The sequence below is a fragment of the Mchenga conophoros genome, linkage group LG20 (assembly GCF_057382185.1).
Source record: "Mchenga conophoros isolate Kocher_MC1m ecotype Shallow Benthic linkage group LG20, M_conophoros_male_GT1.1, whole genome shotgun sequence".
NCBI lineage: Eukaryota > Metazoa > Chordata > Actinopteri > Cichliformes > Cichlidae > Mchenga > Mchenga conophoros.
In genome coordinates this window covers 24,064,557-24,086,479 of record NC_140545.1, presented here as the reverse complement: position 1 = coordinate 24,086,479, position 21,923 = coordinate 24,064,557, and the positions used below count along the sequence as shown (strand labels likewise).

Genomic DNA, 21,923 nt, shown 5'->3' with positions numbered 1-21,923 from the left:
TCGGGCAGATGTGGCACAAGCATTCATTACTGGGTTCAAAGAATAATGTGTTTTGCTACCTTTTCATCTGGGGCCACAATATGGGCAATGCTTTTAAATTTCACAACAGCATTGGTTGTACTTTGTGTTTCTAAAGTATGATGGTGAAAAGGTAAGCATAATTATTTGCTCAGCTTAGACGTGCAGCATTACTGTTTAGCTGTCACTCTCTATGGTTTCACAAGCAGCCTCACAAGCTGTGGTCTACTTACAAAAAACCCCACAAACCTTAAAATAACTATCTTTAGTAGGTATGGATGCAAATGATCCTTCCTCACTGCTGTAGATTATCTCTTATCATGTTGACTGTTCAGATAAATACACCCAAAGATCAAATGCTCTAGATTAATCAGCGGTTGTGGTTTGTTGGTTAATTCGTCTTTTAAAATCTAAATTTATAATCATACTAAAACTATAGATGTGCTTAAAAAGACAAAATGCTGTAATTACAGTTAGAGCGGAAATCTAAGGGGGGTTAGAGTTCATAGAGAGAGAAAAAAAGGTTTCCACATCACTGAGGTCACCTCCCCTGTTAAGTGTGCTCTGCTGAAATGCTTGTGATGCTTATCAGTACTTTCCACTCACTTGCTCAGAGCCGGAAACAAGACGTCTTCAGAGAGGTGTGTCTTCTCAAATGCAAATCACAAGATATAAACTGTGTGGTGAGTGGGTTCTCAGAGTCGGGTGGGGAATCTTTACAATGTCTGGAAAGAGTGATTAAAAACTCTGACTTGGGTCGAGAAAAGTCACACTGGTTGTCGAGTGAACTCACATGACAACTGAAAATGTCAAAACAACCACCTTATGAGAAACGTGGCTTAAATGAAGGCACAAAGTGAAGTCACGAGGAAACCTCAACATCAGGCAACTGCTGGTGCTTCAATATAGCCTACATCTCAGAATTGTTCATCTAAAAACACCCTGAAACGGCCATGTTTAAGGGTGTTTTTAGATGAAATGCACAGAACAGGGCGTCTTTGTGACATCCTGCATTTTTCCCTAATACCTCCAAGCACTATTTTAAACTTGAAAAATTGTTGTTATTATATTATCTGTTAGATGGTTTTGTTCCAGCATTGAGGAACTTAAAACGTTGAAGCCCTGACGCCCTCTGAGAAAAACAAAAGACCCTTAAAGAAAAGAAAACAGACAAGCACATTGATAAAACATGATATGGATGTTGTGGAAAGGCTGTCTTAACAAGCAAAACCACTCTATAGTATGTCTGGCATCATATAGCAGAAAGGCACTTTACAGGAAAAGACAAAAACCCTGCAGAACCAGTGTGAGGGCCAAGTAGATGGGAGGTGCACGTTTAACACTTCACTAGCACTGTGAAAGTCTAAGTTGTTTAGACACACATCAGGAGGAAAGCATATCTTCAAAGTGTCAGATGTGACATGTCCAGTGTTTACCCTTTCAGAAGAGAAGTTGACTTGAGCCCTTAAGGCATAGGTGTCAAACTCTGGCCCGCGGGCCAAATTTGGCCCGCAGCCTAATTACATTTGGCCCGTGAAGCCATACCAAATTACTATTAGAGCTGGCCTACTGGTATTATACAGCTAACATATATATTGTTTAGTATTAAACTTTGCTTGTTCCATATTCAGTTTTTCAGCAAAACTTGTTTGAGTCCATAAGAAAAGATTCATTCTTATATCTGGAGGAAGATTTTTTTTTTCAATAAATATTAATGTTAGCCCGCGACTTTGTTCCAGTTTTGAATTTTGGCCCACTGTGTATTTGAGTTTGACACCCCTGCCTTAAGCAAACACGGACACGAACACCCCCCCACTTGGCAGTGTTTCAAAGCAAATACAACACTTGACTGGTCATGAATGTTGATCATAAATCTTTCATCTTATAAGTCGTCCCCGTCTGTCTTGAGTTATTAACAAAATGACAGAATGCATCAGGCCATGAGAAGCATGTATGACTCACGATTACCCTGGAAAGAGGTAATGGGAGGGTCTGAATTTTCTGCTGAACATAGTGAAATATTTCCACAGAACAACAGAGAACAAGGAATAACAAGACGAACCACAAAAAACAGCACAAAACTTTAAAAAACTCAATTATTTTCTGTTTTGTTTTTTTTATTAAATCTCTATTGTTATGCAATCTGCTTATATAAAAGTTCTAAAGCCATCAGCCTGATACTAAGACAGACAGTGAGGCAATTGTGTGTTTCAGTTTAGTCCTCATTATTCATTGACCAAGTGGCCTGTGTGACACGTACATATCTTAACAAAACCGTAAAAACAGGAAACATGATGGACACGTACTGACAGACAAAAGAGACTGCACCGTGATGTTCAGTGCAGGTGGAGTGATTAGAAGTAGTCCGTGACGAAACAAGCTTGTGGACCTTGTTAATGAGAAGTCAGCAGAATAAATTACAGTAACGTTGGTATGCCCCAAAAGTGGGCTGCGACAGTCTCTTTGTGCTCCTCTGAAAAATGACTTCGACAATAGCACCAGGCCTGTCACCGTTTTCCTTTTGCGGAGGTGGATGATGAATGTGAGAGACGTGCTGGCGTTGTGAAATATCCACAGTGTGTGCATTCGACGTACACGACACACATTTCCCTGTTTACATATGAGATTACCTGTGTGACTGTGTGAGGAAAACCCCCCAAAAGAACAAAAAACAAAAACAGGGAAAGGCAGTTGTGTATACTTCATAGCATAACACTATGTTCATTTTGTGAGTCTGTAAACCATCATCTCATTTGTTATTAAACATATATCGACCACATACGAGGAATATTTCGATTCATGATTCTGAACATAGCATATTTCTCCATTTCTTTTCTTTTTTTTTATCAATTCTCTTAAATACAATATTTTACATGTCGGATTAAATATGGTTTAGTGTGCATGAGTGTGAATATCACGGGGCCAAGATAGTGGATTTTTTTTCTTCCCCCCACTCCTTGTTGCTGGCACTGTTTTATTTCCCTCTTCTTCTTTGTAATCTATGATGTAGGGCTGGGCTCTCTAGCGTTCGTGTGTGTTTGTGTTCAGTCACTGTCACTAGTTTCACTGCTGGGGTCCCCCTGCACCTTGCTGCGGTGCTGCATGGCACGATGATAGGCCACCTGCACTGATTTGCGGATGTTGGACTTCCTGCCTTCGAGCATCTTCTCTTTGTCCAGCTCTTGGTCGACGCCCAGAGGCACCAGCTTAGAGCGCGGAAGCCACTGCCTGCAAGCACATAAGCACAAGCACAACATTAAAAAAAACATGCATTGGTAAATGCTAAACAGACTGGCTTCTTATATAACGCTTCTCTACCTTTTATACTATAAGCCTCAATCACCCATTTAAACAAGCACTTTTTTCTACACCACTGTTTTCTATTTAACATTCACACTCCCGACGAATGCAACAGGAACAACCAGAAATCGAACCAGCAACCCTTTGATTAGACACAGTCAGTCCAGACAGAGTTATTGTTTAGTTAAAGAGTAATTGGTTCCTATGGTCCGTTAATTTCTTGATTGACTTCAGAGTTTATGCACCCTGAATGCCTCCTAACAACTGCTGTGCTCATCAACTTTATAAATTTCTCCAAACTTAGCAAAACATGATCATAAGTAACTGCAGAGAACAAAGTGACCTAAAATAACACGTTCTTTCCCTCGTATTATCAAAAACCACGTTTGCCCCATTTCTGCTGAATGTTCTGTCGCTACACTTCCGTACAAAGGCTGCAGTTTGCTTTGAACTGTTGCCACAGAGCTACTTGTGTGCAAACATCCAGTAACATCACAAGCTGCCTTTGGTAGCAGGTTTTGTTTTATTTTTGCTTTACGCTGCTTGATTGTGTTAAAATAAAAATACAACATATCAGCAAAGAATTAGCAGGGAAAAAAATGGAGGTGAACTCTGAGAATGAGTCACCTCCCCCAAAAAACATCACTTGATAACCAACCATGTTCTCTTGTTGTCAAAGAAGAGGACCAGGAACAGGTGCTCCCTGGCCTCCTGGGTCATTTGCTCCCCAAGTTTCAGCACATCCAGAGGGGGGACAGGGATTGGGACACCTCGGTGGAACACCCCCTCCCTGGGCATCTTTGGGTCAATTATCTACAAGCGAACAGTAGCATGCAGAGGTTTAGAGAGCCAGTCATATTTTGACTGTAGTCTGTGCTATTTGTGTTGTTTGCCCATGTCTCACCAGAGCAGGATATGAAGGATAGCCTCTGCACTTGGCCCAGACCAGGTCTAAAGCTTCCAGAGAAGAATAATCATCTGAGGCCATCCAGCACCCTGACCTGTCCCGCCCACGCACCACTGAGAGTTGGGAAAACAGCATCCGTTAAGCAATCTCACTTCTAGTTAAAAACACACTTTATCACACAATAACACTGTTCTAAGCAACTGTTGGTGCAAAACACTTCCCTTTAATTTAAAATACGTTAACTCCTAATGCACCTGGGTGGGGAATGATACAGCTTCTCCAGTTTGAGCGGAGTATCCTGAACAAATGGTGCTACACAAATATAACACTTGACATAGTGAAGGGAGGGCACTTCCTTTGACCATGTTTCATTTTCCCCATTATCAAGACAGGGAGTACAGGTCCTGCTATGCTGACATGTGGTGGCTGTGACAGATTACAGCAAAGAAACTGATGGAAAATTCAAAATGTTGTGTTATTTTTATGTTTCGTTTTTTAAAATACACCCACTGTTTTACGCTATCTTTAGCACTATCAGAGCCACATTGCAGAAATGATGTTCTGCTCTGACGTTCTCTCCTATAAGGACTTATCCGTCACATCTCTGTGGCTATTATTGTGTGAGGAAAAAAAAAGTTTAGCATATTTTTATCTGCAGTAATGTCTTTACGGGTATTTAAGCTTCAAGTAAAATCAGATTCCGATCAGACAAAATATCATGCCAAATTATTTACAGGCTGAAAAGGCAAAGCTATATTGGGTGATTCTGAGAAAACACTCACTATCTAAATAAATAGAAACTAGCTGTGTGCACTTTACGTGAGCCTTAGAGGTTATAAAAATGTGCTTACGGTGTGAAACACCCCTCGAGCCACCGACTGAGTAGGAATCATTTTCTGTGCCTGATGTTTCCTCACTGCTATCTTCCTGGAAAGCGCGTGAGAACGACGCCTTTCCTCTGCCCTGCTTAGAGGGAGTCGTGCTGCAAGAGAAAACAGAGCTATCAAGAGGCGTATAACTTTATCACAAGTGTTACAACAACTGGATGCTTCAAGCAGGGGGGGGTTTCTGTTGTAAAGTTAAAACTGTGTGTTAAAGGTGTCATAAAATTTCAAGAGAGATGATTGTTAAGTCACTGGGTTTGTTTCTGCAAATGAAACCTTATGCTCACGTCAATTGGTAAAAGAACTAAGTTTAAGAGTACCAGGCATAAGCATTAATCACCTGGTCCTGTCTGAAGCTGCACTGCTGCTGCTGCTGGTTGTGGACTCAGAGTCTGAGCTTGAACGAGGGAGATGAGGTTCACTTCTGTACACGCGGAAGCTTTCCGTTACTGGTTGGTTTCCTGTATCAAAGCCATTAGTTGGCAGTCCTGAAGGAAGAAAATAGAAACAAGTGAGTGAGGGTGCGACCTGGCATTTATTGGACGTTAAAAGTTTATTGCGAATCATCTAATTTACCTGGCAGCAGGTCATCATTGTCACTGTCGCTGTCAGAGCTGGAGCTGGTGTGAGGGCTGCGGGGACGCTTCCTGTGCCTGCTTGGTGACAGCAGGGGGAGTTGTGGGGGACCAACAGGACTTTGACTTACTCCTGCCCCACCATAACCAGCATCCCTGTTCTTGGGTGGGCGCCCCGGCCTTTTGGGGGGTCCAGCTATTTTTTGGTTCTTCTTGGAGAAGAGGACAGATGTCCGACGGCCCACCTCTGGAGTCAGGGATGAGGACACATTCAGATCTTGATAGGGAGAGAGGTTTATATGTTAAAACACAGGCAAATGCTTATTATTCGACTGCTATTGAACAGCTAATATCATTTTCGTTGTTATGTCGGACATTAGTGCTAATATTTTCCTAGACGCACCCTTTCCACCAATCTCCTGGCTGCTGCTCTCTCCCCCCTCATCATGGTGTCCTGCAGATGATGAGTGATGGGGGAGAGAAGAACTCCGGTCTCCTCCGCCCACAGAGTCCCGGCTCCCCATGCCAGAGCCTCCTTCACGCTGGTGTGCAAGCTTCCTTTTGATCACACTGATCTCCTTTCTTAGGGCCTTGGCTCTGCGAGACTGGCCAATGCTATGCTTCCCTGAGCTGACCTCATCGAGACGGGACTGCAGGTAATGCAGCTGCTCTTCCAGAGGTAACCGCCGCCTGTTCTCTGGCAGGAGCAGGTCTGCGCAAGGCAAGCAGAAAGAGAAGCAGTTAGAGATGTTGGAAATGAAAAGAAAATCAATCTTATAAAGCAGTCACACATAGCCAGAAACAGAAAATATAAAAGTAGGTTTGTTTCCTGGTTAACTATATATGGGGTAGACCATCTTTGAAGCCAGACAGACGACAACATCAAGCTTTAAACATAAAGCACAAATCCAGCATACACAAGCACACAGGATGTATGATGATGTTTTAGCTCAACTGAAACGGAACTGCATGAATTACAAGCGTCACCTAGTGGTAGCAACATGAACTTCTCTGCACCATATTGTATGTTACTGTTCACCATTGAGCCTTTATTTTGTGACAAGGGACAGCACTGCAACCATGTTCCAGTAAACCTAAAATGTAATTTTTTTTAAATTTATTTTGTAAAACAATGTATCATACAGCATATTAATTAGACAAAAAATACATTTTAATGATCTAAAATCTTAAATCACATGTTTGTTTTTCTCCCTCCTTCTCCTTTAGCTGGTGCTTGAGGAAAAAATTATATTGGTTCCCAAGAACCTCCCAGTCAGAGACACTCACCATCTTCATTAGAAGACAACGGTCGATCTCTTTCTCTATCCCTGTCACGCTCTCGCTCTCGCTCCCTCTCCCGCTCTCTGTCTCTCTCTTGCTCACGCTGGCTGTCCGGGCTTGGCTCTCGTGGTAGATGCATTCCGGTCTCGTAATCGAAGCCGATCCGTTCAGCTTGTCGCCTGGCTGTTCTTATGACAGCCCCGCCCATCTCTCTGAGCCGCAAGGCAGCGCGATAAAAGACTGTGTCCTTGGCGTTGTACTTGAGACAGTTGTTGACAATGAGCCCAAAATCGGCCTCAAAGGCCTCAAAAGTGAGGTAGCGGTGAGACTCCAGCAAGTTCCACATGGTCTGAAAATCCATTGGAGTGTCAATATGGTCCAGGTAGTCTGGCACCTAGGTGACAAAGGAGTAGTGAGCAGACCGAGCTATTTAAAAAAAATCCAATCATATTTGTACAGTGAATGAAGAAGAAAGAAGGAAAGCCTAAAATACATTATGCCAGGTACGTAGTATACAGACATAAAGTAGAAAAGAGTCAAATATAAGTATCTGAACATAATCAGATTTCTTGTGCTTGCGAGTATGTTGCATTTACCTCTGCCAGAGGCACAGGCTCAGTGAAAAAGTTGTTAGTGTCTCTCTCCTGTAACTGTTCCAAGGTACTCCTCAACAGCACCAGGAAGGGAGTCAGCTGCATCTCCAGCGCCATCTGCTGCACTTTAATCTGAAAACAGACACATTTTTAGCAATAAACTAACAAAGTAGTGCACAGTTAGAAGTATACAGCCTGATCTACAGAAAGGAGATGCATATTGCTCTTTGTTCTGTAATCTCACTATATCTTGAACAAAAGAAAAAAGAAACAAAACAAAACTCTCTCTTGCTATTCTTCACATCTCACCGTCTCCCTCTTGAGCTTCTCCCTCTTTCGGATGAGCTCCACCAGTAGCCTCGCTCTTTCCAGGTCGTGTCTCAGCCTCTGCCATGCTTTTAGCTGCTCCTTTAAAGCGGTCTGTTTCTCCTCGCTATCTCTCTGCAACATTAACGTGCACAATCCCATAAACATGTTAGAACAAATTACATTAAAAGGTATCAAGTCATGTCTGTTTATTTTTTTAGCACATTTCAACACAACAGATGCTAAACGAAGTGTTTCAGGTATCAGACAACAGAATGAGACAAACACAGAATCACAACAACAGAAATTACCGAGGAAGGTTGTGACGCAGGCTGTGGTGGGAGTGGGTCAATGTGTCGCTGCGACTGTAAGTGTGTCTGAAGCCGGCGCAAAAGAGGCACACCGTTCCGACTTTGCCTCTTCAACGTCCAGAAGCTGTGAAGTCGTTGCATGAATTGGCTTTTCCTGGGTACTGTCAGGTTGCTGGTGATTTTGCTCAACCTGCAGAGAAGCAAATACTGTTTAACTCTTAAGCATGTTGTAAATGTAAAGCATGTTGCAAACGCACTAACAAAGGTAAAGCCTTTAAGACCAAAATGTCACAAAAGACAATGATAAGGTATTTAAAATTATTTACAGTCTAAATCAGAAACAAAACAGAACAGAATGTACAATCATCATTTCTAATAAGTAAAATAATGCAATGTGACATAAATTATTGTCTTACAATACCAAAATTAAATAGTATAAATAGACGAGAAAGAAAAAAAGTATGTGATGATTTCTTTATTTGTTTTGCCCAACATACTGCTGCATGGACAGTTTTCTATTAACAGCAAAAGGCATATATGTGCTTACTGGGCGCACGACTTTGAGGCACAGACAGAGCAGGTGAAGTACAGGCCTACCTGTGCGGTGGTATACAGGGCACTGACACCACTGGTGCAGCAGCTCTCCTCTCAGCTAAGATCTTTCTGGCTCTTTTCATCTTCAGCCTGGATTTGGCCTTTGCCCTCTTCACCCGCTCAGAGCTCCAGCCCTTAGAGTCATCATCATGGCCGATGCTAGGCTCGTCATCTTCCTCCAGCTCGCCCTCGCTGTTGGATGACCCCATGCTGGCCCCACCGACTCCTCCTAAAGGACGTGCTGAACCGGGGGGCGTGTGGATGTCACAGTATGCCGTCTTGCGTACGCTGAAAGAGGTACCGTTGGCCCCAGTCTCTCTTACAGGCTCCATTTTCATATAGAGGCCTGCCTGCTGGGCACAGGTGACATGGAAAGCTGTGTAACAGTTGGCTTTGTGACACTGGATGCAGGCGCCCGAGCCACGCTGTTTGCAGATGTAGCAGGTGAGCTTCCAGCGTGCTGGAGGGATGTGCTCGATGCTATCGATCGGCTCCAGAAAGACTGTGTTCGCAAAGCAGACCTGCAGAAAGGCAGGAGAATTGATTTAACTGTGATGATGTTTATAAAGTAAAAAAATAAAAAATAAAAACCCAAGACTGACTGAGCATGCTTCATTGTACATCAACTGAGACAGTATCTATCTGGCTGTTAAGTTTAACATTCCCACAGTCTTTAACTGTGTAATATCAATAATAATTATAAACTTCTTCTTTTTTTTTTTTTTTTTTTACATATCCCTTTTAAAATAGGGGGTTTAAAAAATGACAGCGAGACTGACGTCAACTCAGACTGATGTTGCACAAAATAATTACAATAGACAGTAAATTAATAATAGTAAATATCGCTGAAATATAAAAGGAAAGGCAACACAGATAAACAATCTTTATCTCCTCTGCCAGGTTGTTCTAAAGCCAAGGGGCTTTGATGGCAAACAGCATGAGCACCTTTAAATTTAAGTTTCTAGGATCTAAGGCTGTGAACTGGCTCAGATGAGTTGAGCTTATTCAGTTTGTCGATATCTGCATAGTGATGTCGTTCCAAATCAAACATATATGGATTTACCTCTGGGATCCAGAGGGCGCAAACTACGTGGGCCCAGCGTGCGTCGTCTGTCTGCTTGAAAGCACCTCCTTTGTTCGGGCACAGAGCACAGTCCACAGCTCTGCTCGGCGACTGCAGGCACCGGCGACATAACCACTGGCCCTCCGGGATATAGGGAACGCCATAGCACTCCTGGTGTACTGCCAAATTACACATGTCGCAAAACAAAATCACGTTGCTGTTCTGACACTCTCCATCGTTACAGATGCAGCAGACGGCATCTTCGTCAATCAAGGTACTGGGGTCCGCCTGAGAGAAAGGAGCACAAGGACACATTACAGATGAAAGCATTTATGTCAAGTTTGAACCATCGTCTCCCTCTTTTGTCTGATTAAAGTACCTTATTGTGACTCTCAAAGTATGACTCCTTCTCTAAGCGGTCCATGAGATACTCAAAAACCTCCTGAGGGATGGGTGTCACACCGTCACGCCGCCGCTTGTCGTTCATGATATCAAGCCAGATGTAGTCCTCCTCATCGATGTCATACTCTACCTCCTCATCTAGCTCCTCCACAGATTTATCAATGTACCTAGAGTAAAAAAGAAAGACAGAAGAGTCAAATTAAGATGTATTCATGCAAAGAATACTTAGCGTGCAAAAAAATATAATTCATTATGATGCCAATTGTAATTCAGTGTAAAGACAAGAATAATGATGGAAAAGTATGAATCTGAAGCACAGTAATCAGTAATTTCCCTGCTAATAAAGTGGGGACTGGCTGGACTGTATCAAACATTTAGGTCAGGAAATATTTATTGTATTTAATAACTTATATATACACTCAAATAACTCACTACCAACTGCTTTTGCTTTAAAATGGATGGTCCTCTCAACAATCCTGCTTATAATACATATATGAATTAAAAGACTACATTTATTTGCAGACCTGTAGTATGATAATGGCCGAGGTGGGGCATCAGGTCGGTCTTGGTCGAGTTCTCTGAACACAGCCTCCGGTAGCTTGACTGCAGGACCAGACTGAGCGCTGTGATGATGAGATAAGCCATCCTTCTTCTTGGCTTTGCTCTTATGTTTCCCAGTCTTTGGTGTGGATTTTCCCCCATTAGAAGATGGGATATCTGAGCGGTCCTTGCCACTCCCTCCTAACTCGCTGCCCCCGGCTCCACCGTCACTACCATTACACATGCCGCCACCACTACTACCAGTTCCAGATGGAGGAGCGTCTTCTGCATCACTGTCTTCATCTGACACCACATCTATATTCTCGAAGATGCTAATGCGGTGAATGCGCCCTTGAATCTCCACCTCCACCATGCGCTGTGCCTGGGCGTATGTCATGGTCTCTCTCCCCGGGGAATGGGAGCGTTCTGATCGGTTGGGGCTAACAGGCGTGTTCCCTCCATGACCCAGTCCTCCTCCTCCGTTACCCCCACCATCATCCGTATCTCCTGAACCAGTCAGCGAGGCACGAGGAGGACGTCCCTTCCTCTTCTTCTGAGGCACAGCCTGGGCAGGAGTTGGGTTGTCATGGTCATAGTGGTAAAGGTGATACTCAATGCCGCTGTAGCTCTTGTAGACCTTACGGCAAGTCTCCACGGGACACTCATAAGGGGGCTTAGTGGCCCGCAGGTTGTGGCAGAATGTCTTCACGTCAAAGTCCAGCCCCATTGTGCCAACAGCCACTGCTGGGACAGATGGTGTTCAAGTTTACATCTGAAACACATGAGCACAACAGGGAACAACGATATTTGTTAAAAACAACGCACATAACAGATACTGGGCACTTGTCTCCCAAGAGTTGCCTTAAAGAGCCCCAGACACCAACGAAATGCACCTGTTATGGTGCAATCACGTGACCACTGATGGTAGCAAACAAATTATGATCTGTTATTCAGTAACAGGTGCACTAAGCTCAGCGTGTTTGCTATGATCATTGAGAACTACAATCATGTAATACAAGCAGCAAACAGTAACGGCAACAGCTACAGCTGGGCAGCTGTAAACCCGAGCTCATTTGCGGTTCTTGACGAAAGAACTCAACCTTTATCTCGTTCGAACCCTTCCACCCTCTACCTCCTAAGCTAACAAATGAACTTTGTGTATTTTAACACAGCTAACGTTAGCATTAGCATTTTGCTGCTGCATTCCCCCCAAAACAAAGCTGCAGTTAGCTTGCTGGCTAACAGCAGCTAGCAAACAACAACACTGGCCACTACGTAAACAAGCACAGTTCAAGAGAATAACCCTACAGCACATGAAGTAACCTTACAAACTAGCCACGCTAGTCGCCATTATTATTAGATACTGTTCTTATTTTTTATTGTAACCTTTGCTCGGTATTTCATTCAAGCTCAGTAACGTTTAAATAGAGTGCCAAACTGTAGTTGTGTCCCCTGGGCAAACGCTAGCCTCGCAAATCAAACCATTACAGCGCATTCCAGTATAGTTAATATTAAAGCAAATAAAACACACGTGAATGTTTGGGGCTATACACACCACAGCCTGGCCGTTCAGACCCCAGTGTTTCCCTCCACAATGACCTCACCCTGTGAATTTCTGAGGCAAAATGACAGCCTGGCTTCCTGAAGAGCATGTGTGGAGGCTTTATCAAACTAAGGTCCATCAAAAGCGTTCCTTCTCCTCCTTTAAGCCAAAATATCAGCGAAATCGTTTTCTCTGTGACGAGAAACAGCCAGACATGATTATTTTTTTCCGCAGTAGGGCTAACACCAAGGTCTGTTCATGTTGTCGGAGTACGGTGGGTTACTATGGATAACACCAATTACTGTAAAAATACACACACAGTCATCTAGTGTGATCTTTTTTAGCCAAACATGGCCCTTTTCGCCATTTAAAGCTAATACTTCTGATCTAACGTTATAAACACTTACTACTCCACGTTCCTCGAGACCTGCGTGCTTCGGAAACCTCACAGCAGCTCACAGCGGTTGTTGTAGATTGATTTTTAATTCATTAAATAATCCCAGCAGAGCTCAGAAGAGGCGTAGGTACAGAAAAAATGTTTTCATGAAACCATATAATAGCCAAAGAATTTCATTGTGTTGGGAATAATTCAGGAACTCGGTTGAACAAAAGGGGCAACCATTACTGTAACGCTACGACAGATGCGGATCGACAGATTCGCCACACAAAGCGGGGTCTTATTTCTCCACTTTCTTTCCTGACTGTAGCCTGTTAGAACATATTGAGCGAGATTTTGTAATATAATTAATCTCTTTAAAGGGTTTGTTAAAGTGTTTATTTTCATTGCCAGGGTTTGTACTGTATGTTGCGAATCTGTGGCGTCTGTTCAAAGACGTCGACGGTGTGAAAACTCGAGCCTCACAGAAACACTTCCTGTCCGTTGTAAAAATATAATAATATAATTCTGAGTATTTATAAATTTACAAATTTAAATAATAAAAATGAAAACTCTTACTCCATGCTACTTACAAAAAGTAAACAAATTATTTATGAAATACACGGAAGACACTAAAAATGCAAATAACAACGAGACATGCTATCAAGCATAAAATATTTATTTCTCTCTCAACATACAGTCTGTGATAAGAGTGCAGCAGGATAGGGTGGGGTAATGCAGTGGGACATACAGCAGGCAAAAAGCAATCCCACAGTTTGAAAACAAGCCTTTGACAACCAGTGCATATTCACCAGGGGGCAATGTTGTCCACAGAAGAGCGAGATGAGCAGAGGGAGAAGGTGTCAGAGCTGCTTTCCCCTCTGTGTGTATCAGCTCTTCATTTCATCAGTGCATCCAAATGAATATGCCATAGAGTTGTTCCCTTCTCTGCTCTCCAGTAAGTTAGCAGCGAGGGAGGTGGAACAAAACATACCAGATACAAATGACAGAGAACAGAAATCTCTTACTACTGGAAGTATTTCACCAAAGCAGAAGACTCTGCATAATATCCTATAAAAGTCCAATTCAAACCGAATTGATGGAATAATATACTTCAAAGCAACCCCTCCTCCTCATCCAATACCACCACCACCATCAATATCATTTTCATCCAAAAAAACAACAACCAAAAAAAACACAAAAACAGAAAAACAAAATGTACAAAACAAGAAAACTGTAAAATTCACAGCTTGGCAAGATTGGGGGTGCTGAAATCTTTCAAATGTGCTGTGAAGATGTGAAATTTCTAACCATAATAGCAGTAACTGTTAAGCTTTGTGGAACATGAAAAGTTGGCCATGCTCGTCGGTGATATAAAAGTACAGATGGGTGAAACCCACTTATATACAGTGTAGGAACTCTTTTAAACGCAGAATAAAAGGAGAATATGTGTTGTGCAAATCTCCCACATCGAGTGTCGTTTGCATTTTGAAATATATCACTGGAAAGAAACTGGAAAACAGAGCAGACATCAAAAGCAACGTGTGAAATGAACAAAATTTCAACAAGGCAATAACACTGCTTCATGAGTGTCCCATTTGTTAATCTGAGGAGTCTTGTTTATTATAGTGTCATTGTATGTGAACAGAAAGCCTAACTATACAGTAGGATCACCTTAACAGATGATAGCAGCATCACCAAAAGAAAAAGAAAAGAAAAGCATCAAACATCAAATAGGTTGAAAACATCAGAGCTAACTTGTGATTGCACAGAACATTTTACATACAGTGTACGCTGAGTACTAGCAAAGTTGAAAGAACATTTACTGGAAGTGAATTCAGTTTGCTGCGTGGATTGTAATCTTTATACTTTGCCCGGTAACTTCTGTCTTCTGTCTGGTGCTTGGTGATTTGCGACGTTTGTTCAACTTTTTAGCTTGCTCCTGTTGCACACATTAGAGATAAGGCTTGTGGCAAGGCCACGATCAAAGCTTTGTTGAGGGGTTTAAATTGCACTTTTGAGCCTCAAGCCTTCACATATTAATCGCTACATTCTGATCAGAACACTTCCGGAGGCATATACTGTAGAAAGAACTATGTACAGTATGTATGGCTCTGGACACCGCCTTTCCTTTGAGCACAAAGCTACAACACTGCCAGCTCTTGTGCTGTCTAATGTATCAGCTATCCTATCAAAAAGAGGCCGTGTCCTGCTGAACCATTTTGACCTGAATGAGTGGATTTTGGCTGCTGGCATTTTTTTTTTTCTCCCTTCCCTCATCAGTCGTACATTAACCGTTTGTTTCTGCAAGGCATCAGTACGTCTCACCGCTATGGCATTCCATCTGTCACAGGGGTGGAAAGTAAACAAGAGTTAAAACACGATTCTGTTATTTAAATAAAACTACATACTGTGATGACAGTGCAGTAACAGAAGGGCATTCATATGTAAACCAAAAAAAGATAAAAATAAAAATTGCAATGTATTAAAAACTCAAGACTGCATTCAAGCTACATTAAAATAAAATAACTTGGATGCAGACTTGTGTTTTTTTTCTTTTTTCCAAGAATAAAAAATTTATATAAATTAATGTTCAAGGCACTACATTCTTTCCAATAGATTCATCATACTGTCCTATTATTGTATCTCAAACCACTGATATTTGGATTCCAATGTAGTGTTTAAAGTGTACTTAACCCAGAAAGGCAAAAGCAACAAGAAAATTGCAGAATTGAAGAATAAAATGAAATATGGATGTTGTGACCACACATAAAATGACTAGTATGGCTGAGTCATGACTAAAGCCAAAAAAGTATTCAAACATACTTACTTAACATGTATTGTATAATATACACACATATCTACACTCACACACACACACAATTTACTACAGATTAGTGTTGCATGAAGACTCAACACTTTTCTCATGGTATTTACATGATGGGATTATGTACATGTGTTGCTCTGAACAGAGCAGAGTGGAGCTGGACTGTCTTGCAAATACACACTAATAAATTTTGGTAAGCAGATCAAGTAGTCCTTGTGGTTTTTGGACACGGGCCATTCTCGGGACTGTGGATGACCAGAGGGTAAGCTTGAATCTGTGGGTTTGCCATTGTGCCATAGGGCATCATTCTTGCTGCACCAAGCAAGCCTACGGGGACCACAGACCCTACAGGACTGGGCAAGCTGGGCCATCTCTGGGGATAAAGAGGACCGGGAACCATCCCAGCATAGGAGCCTGCGGGAATGAGGTAACCAGGAGAGGGCGCTGTGGATGAGTTTGACGATAGGGTTGCAGGTATACGAGGGCCTAAAGCAGCAGTCGGGGGGCATGAAAGAGGCAGCTGGAACTTGCCGGGACCATTATGACATTTCATCTGGAACAGAGGGGACAAAATATGTGCACAGACTCAGGCTGACTCATGCTTACATTAAGAATGATGAAGTACAGCTCCTAAACTCTCAGTCACTCTCTGTTCCAAATACCTCACGAGTAACTGCTCCCATCGGTGCTGCACCGCCTTCCAGGTCTTGCCGACGCCTCTGCTGTTTCATCTGGTTCAGGGAAGGTCGTGCTTGACTGGCCGCTGCTACAGTTTCCTTTGTCCAGTCATCAACCAGTTTGTGAAGATCATCAGTAAACGTGCCTCTCTTGTTGTTGCTGTTGTTGGTCTGGACCTGAGCGAGACGTGTGAATGGCTGAGGAGAGGGCGAGGATGTTGCTGCAGAGAGTGATGGCTGAGTCTGACTGGAGGCTGTCTGAGCAGTGGTGGTGTTGAGAGAGGACCCTGAAAAGACACAAAGGTCTTAAAATCTGCCTAGTTAAAAAACAAAACAAAACAAAAAAACAAACAACAACAACAACAACAACAAAAAAACAGCTGTCAAATCAATTGGCTGCTGTATGGCAGAATTAAGGACAGTTTCACAAAAAAATCCAAAAAAACCCTGTAATGTGACCTTTCATGAAAGCCACGTTTAAATAATCCTCATCATTCTGGCGAGGCTAGAGCAAAATGAGTGTACAGGTAAAGTTGTGACACATATTTTGCCAGCAGCCAAAGGATTACAACATACATGTCTTTCATGAACAATTAAATAAAAATGAAATGTTTGATATGCAAGCAGTGACAAAATCCAGCAACCAAGACATGTAGGCACACTGCCATGCAAAACATGAAACAAATTAATGCAACAATCTGTTGAGTACCCACGTTTAAACAACGGAGACATTTTCAAGTGCCAAATTAATTTCAGAGAAAAAAAGGACTAAAATAGTGAGGACGAATAGAAAAGACAGAGAATAAGAAAGTAAATGAGATAGTTACTACTACTGCGTTCTTTGCCTAGACATAGTCGTTTCAGAGTGGACCCTATAAAAAGGTAAAACAGCACAAGACAGAAACAGTTAGGCCAGGACACACTGCACACCACAAGTAGGTGGACAAGCTGCTTCAAAAGCACATTCAGCTATCAAAACAACTGAGGAGAGAGAAAGAGGAAAAGGAGGAAGAGGGGTGTAAAAATCAGTGAGGAGGACTAGAGGAGCAAATCTAGGTGTTGTCTTTAATATCATTTGAAGAGCTGATGTTTAGAAAGTGTACAAGCCTAAAAGAAACCACAACTTGCCTTTACGTGTCATGTTGCATGTTTGTTCCTGCACATTTATTGACCTTTTCATGATTGTATTTAATATGGAATATATCAAAAAATATTGGACAGAAATTTGGAAAAATGCAGCTACTATCGTATAAATTTGTACTTTTTGTTTGATCATTGGAATAACGGATGATTTACTGTTTCATTAACTGGTAGGGAGAAACTACAAAATGTGTAACATTGTGTTTTCTGGGAAAGAATATTGGAGCCTGGATTTAAAGGGAAGCAAAAAGATCCCTTTGTCGATGTGAGAATGCCTGTGAAACAAAACATGAAACCAAAACAAATAAAATTTAACCAACTGAAAGCACATAGATACAAGCTGGAACTCATCAGAGTCAGCAATTAAAAAGAAAAAAAAAAAAAAAAAATCCAAACATGCAGGTAACTCAGGAGAGGTGAAAGAACAAAACCATAATAATATTGATGATACAGCCCTTCATATGGCGGAGCAAGTCTCCATCAGTGCCCTGCCTGGCGCCTGCACCATGCACGTCTTCTCCATCCAAACATGAGGGACAGAGAGAGCTTTCCTCAATCAAAGCATAGGGCCCTGCCTATTAGGGAAGGGTTGGGTTTTTTTTCTCTGTGTTAGTATACACAGGATGGCAGACTTAGTGCCTCGACTCATCTGTATGTGTGTGTGTGGGAGGGGGTGTTACACAATCAAAATTAACTGTGGATGGAAACACACAACAAATAAATAGGGTATAAAGAGTTTGCCATTCTCTCTCAGATGCACACACATACACAAACAAACACACTCACACCATCTTGTATTAGGCCCATGTTTGGACAGGACTAGGCATTCACAAGCTCCAGCGTGCTTGTGGGGTCTATTTTTGAAAGCCAGAAGCACTGCACAAAGCAACTGTATGAAGAGCAGGGGGTAATATAATTATAAATTAATAATTATGAATGTAACTGCAGTTCTGTGAATTATGGATGATTGCCAGAGGAAAGACTGTAAACTGACATAGGTACCTACAACATTAAAGTTATTGCAGCCTGGATTTTGAATATAAGAGGCAGCACACCCTAGAAATGTTTCCTTTTCAATCTTAAGGTCAACTGGATGCAATCTGGGTCCTCAGGGACACTGAATTCATAGAAATATAGCTACTCCTTGTTCTACTTCCTTTCTCCCACTGACTAAATACAGCTCACAGTACAGCACTGGGTTGGTAAGATGGTTGATAACAATTACATGTTGTTTCACAGCTCTCTTTCTATCTGGAAAATATTCCTCTGTGCAAATGAAACACTGGAAAAACTGACTGCATAGAAATTACGCTCTACTTCAGTGCACAGAAATTATTTTCAGCAATTTGGACCTGCAGATCTCAACACCCGCACAAAGAGCCACACGTCTGAGTCATGCTGCACTTCTTCAGAAAAATATCAAAAAAGGCTTTAATTCAAGCTGAAAATATACAACACAGCCAGGAAAGAAAGGTCACCCTGCACGAATGAATGAATTGAAATGTCTATATTTTTCTCTGAGATCCCCCAGAGTTAGGTAATTCCCACTTCTATATATAGCTGCTGTAATCAAGTCACTTTAATTAAATCACTGTCTTCAAGTAAACTAAATCACAGAAGAAGAGTGATTTTATAATGCTAGTAGTAGATTTTGCTTAGTAAATACATTCTAACTCGGGTGTGATTGTGTTTTAAATTATATTATAGACAATAAGGGTTTTATTAGAAGAAGCCATAAATGCTGACTTACAAACACAAACAAGTCTAGAAAACAGCAGAGACTGTATCTATCTGTAAATGTCACACTTTTGTACCAATTACAAGCTTTAAAAGCACGGGTGCCGGCCAGTGCTACAGCTCAGCCTCCTAGTAGATGCACATATGGCATAAGTTTAAAACTAGCTCATTTTTGAGCTATCGTGCTCACAGACTTGGATGTCCATACCACCCACCAGGTTTGACGATGTCAGTCTTTTATGGCTGAGGGGTAAAAGCCCTAACACATTCGCAGACTTTCAGCAAAGTCACATGCTATAAAACAAACAGTACACAGACTGACCTGTAGGGCTGATCGATATAACGATATATATCGGATGACGATATAAAAACGTCTATCGTTTCATTTTACGCTATCGTTTGTTTCGTGGTGTCGCAAAATAAACTGTTTACGGCAATATTTTTTTCTCCGTTTTGATGGTCACTTTAGTTGCTAAATTAATTTCTTAAAGTTCTCTCTTTCTCTTATATTTAATATAACCACACTACGGACGGACAAGCGCCTGTTTTTATGCGTTGTGGTTAGCAACAACAACGGTAACACCATCGCGCGTTCGCTTGTTTATGTACCACATAAACCTTTCACAATAAAGCTCAAGATCCTGTTGAGACTTTTCAAAATAAACTGAATCACGTGAAAGAGCAGATTATTTACGATGAGAAGTAAAAAAAGAGCCGCCAGGTGCTAAAAAATAAACCTTAGACTTAAATGTTAGAACAGGCTTTTCCCCGCAGCACGCCGTGTAATAAATACTCACAAAAAAACGGCGGCTGTTAAAATGTAAGTCTAAAAATGTATCGTTTCATGAATCGGTTAAAACGCTGGACTCCAGCTACATGACACGCAGCTGGAAACACTTCCCGCAAGTCGAGCTGCCCGAGATTCACAGAATTTACAGAAAATGTTACATTTTTGTGATTTATATCGTTATCGGACGACAGAATTCTTATATCGGGATATGAGATTTTGGTCATATCGCACAGCCCTACTGACCTGCTTCACTGTACAGTATGTTTTTATGGCAAGAAACATTTCATGGCTGCCTAAATCTTTCATCTGTATTAGTCAGATATATCCAATTTTAAGTTTATCACAACAGTATCATGCTAATGTGTCAATATATATCATCTGTTTTTTTGTTCCGGCCAACAAAATAAATAAAATAAATTAGAAAATATACAGAAAACAAGTTTTAAGGTTGTTGAGAAGTGTGGGTGGTAGGAATAAACAATGGGTGTATGTCTGGTGAGAAGACCTGCAGGGATGGTGAAATAAAATATCCACTATATTCCACACAAATAAAAAATAGTTTGATAGGAGAGAGAGGCAGATAAATAAAGAGAATATGGAAATGAGTGAGGGGAAATATAAAAGAACAAATACAAACAGATGGACAGAGACACAGGTCCACTGAGGAATCTAGTGCGTGGTTTGCTACTAGATTTATAGGTGACTCTCTCTGACGTTTGGTGGTAAACCGTCCAGCCTGCAAAAATGAATATAAGAGGGAAGAAGAGAAGAAACAAGAAAGACACTATGTAAAAGTGCACAGAGACTGGGATGAGAAATCCCCACCATTAAAAGCACCAGAAAAGGACAGAGCATGATATGCAGGATCCAACCATAGTATCTGGTGATGAATGAGACTATTTTGACTCTCTGATGATAATTCAAACTGGCTGCCTATATCTTGCACTCCTCAAAACATTTAAGGGAACACTCAATCATCACAGTGTAACACAAAGTCAATTAAACTTCAGAGATATCGGTCTGTCCAGTTAGGAAACAAACCATTGTGAATCCATTTTACCTGTTTTGGTGTAAATGAAACTTTGGCTCTGCAGTGGCAGGTGCCAAGCTGATGGTCACAGACCAGTGCTCTCTCCTGGCTGATTTTTCTCTGCTTTGCTTTTTGCTAGTGTCTTTGTCACTGCTGGGAGTAATTCCAATCCAGCCTATTCGAGTTGCACACGTGGCTCCTCCAGGACAGTATATCTATATGTGCTGTCACAAGAAGGTTTGGTGTGTCTCCAGGACAGTCTCAAGGAAGTACCAAGAGATGAGACATTACACAACAAGAGCTGGACATGGCTGCAAAAGGGTTTCACCCCAGCTGCAGAACCTGTATCTGCTCATTTGTGAAAGGAGGACCTTGAGGAGCACTGCCAGAGCTCAACAAAATGACCTTCAGCATTCTACTCATGCTCATATTTCTGACCAAAGTGCCAGAAACAGACTCCATGAAGGTGGCATGAACGGCCAACATCCTTCAGGGAGACCTGTGCTCACAAACCAGAACTCAGCAGTTTGACTGGCATTCACCTAAGAACACCAGAACTGGCGTCCCATTCTCTTTAGAAATGAGAGCAGCTTCACACAGACAACATGTAGCAGATGTGAAAGACACAAGCAACGGCCCATTCTCGTGGTATGGGAGACACAGCCAACCGTTTTGAAAAATAAATATGGATAGTGCCATCCTGGAGGAGCTGGACTACCTGTGCACCTTTTCACGTACCAGCAATGATAAGGGCACTAGCAAAAAGCTAAATAAGGAAAATAATCAGACAGGAAGGATAAGGAAAGAGCAATGGTCTGTGGCCACACCTGTAAAACCATGTTGTCTCTCCAGTGCGCCTGTTGTCACTTTCATTTACACTAAAGCACAGATTATACACTTTTATTATGGGTCCTAAAAAATATATAATCATCAGGTAAATATAAAGTGGAGGGTTTGTGTATTGTTATGCCTATTTTATGTATTTATGGGATTATAGTGTCTATACCTTGGAATACGCTGAATTTAATA

General features: G+C 41.7%; 2 protein-coding genes across 11 annotated transcripts in view; both read right to left on the bottom strand.

Annotated features, from left to right (window-relative positions):
• Positions 1-2,114: 2,114 nt before the first annotated feature.
• On the bottom strand, positions 2,115-12,954 carry brpf1 (bromodomain and PHD finger containing, 1). 3 transcript variants are annotated; one of them, XM_085259903.1, is made up of 17 exons: positions 12,725-12,954; positions 12,330-12,509; positions 10,759-11,546; positions 10,212-10,401; positions 9,833-10,120; positions 8,773-9,290; positions 8,176-8,365; positions 7,868-7,999; positions 7,562-7,690; positions 6,972-7,359; positions 6,088-6,396; positions 5,686-5,961; positions 5,450-5,597; positions 5,077-5,207; positions 4,223-4,338; positions 3,977-4,131; positions 2,115-3,246 (listed from the first exon to the last, which is right to left on the bottom strand). In XM_085259903.1, the coding sequence occupies exons 3-17, from the start codon at positions 11,499-11,501 to the stop codon at positions 3,063-3,065; spliced, it is 3,897 nt and encodes a 1,298-aa protein (XP_085116029.1). In that variant the 5' UTR covers positions 11,502-11,546; positions 12,330-12,509; positions 12,725-12,954; the 3' UTR covers positions 2,115-3,062. The 3 variants fall into 3 exon arrangements, with proteins under 3 accessions (XP_085116029.1, XP_085116030.1, XP_085116028.1); XM_085259904.1 differs by having other exon boundaries at positions 12,379-12,509; XM_085259902.1 differs by lacking the exon at positions 12,330-12,509.
• Positions 12,955-13,351: 397 nt separating this feature from the next.
• The window catches only part of LOC146550849 (serine/threonine-protein kinase WNK2), a 42,635-nt gene continuing 34,063 nt past the window's right edge, over positions 13,352-21,923 (bottom strand). For 4 of the 8 annotated variants that reach the window (XM_085260724.1, XM_085260725.1, XM_085260730.1 and 1 more), the window contains 4 exons: positions 20,502-20,600; positions 17,025-17,069; positions 16,183-16,484; positions 13,352-16,073 (listed from right to left, as the gene is read on the bottom strand). In XM_085260724.1, coding sequence (XP_085116850.1) covers positions 15,723-16,073; positions 16,183-16,484; positions 17,025-17,069; positions 20,502-20,600 — 797 coding nt within the window. In that variant the 3' untranslated portion in view covers positions 13,352-15,722. The remainder of the gene's footprint in view (positions 16,074-16,182; positions 16,485-17,024; positions 17,070-20,501; positions 20,601-21,923) is intronic. The other 4 variants (XM_085260729.1, XM_085260726.1, XM_085260727.1 and 1 more) reach the window with 4 other exon arrangements.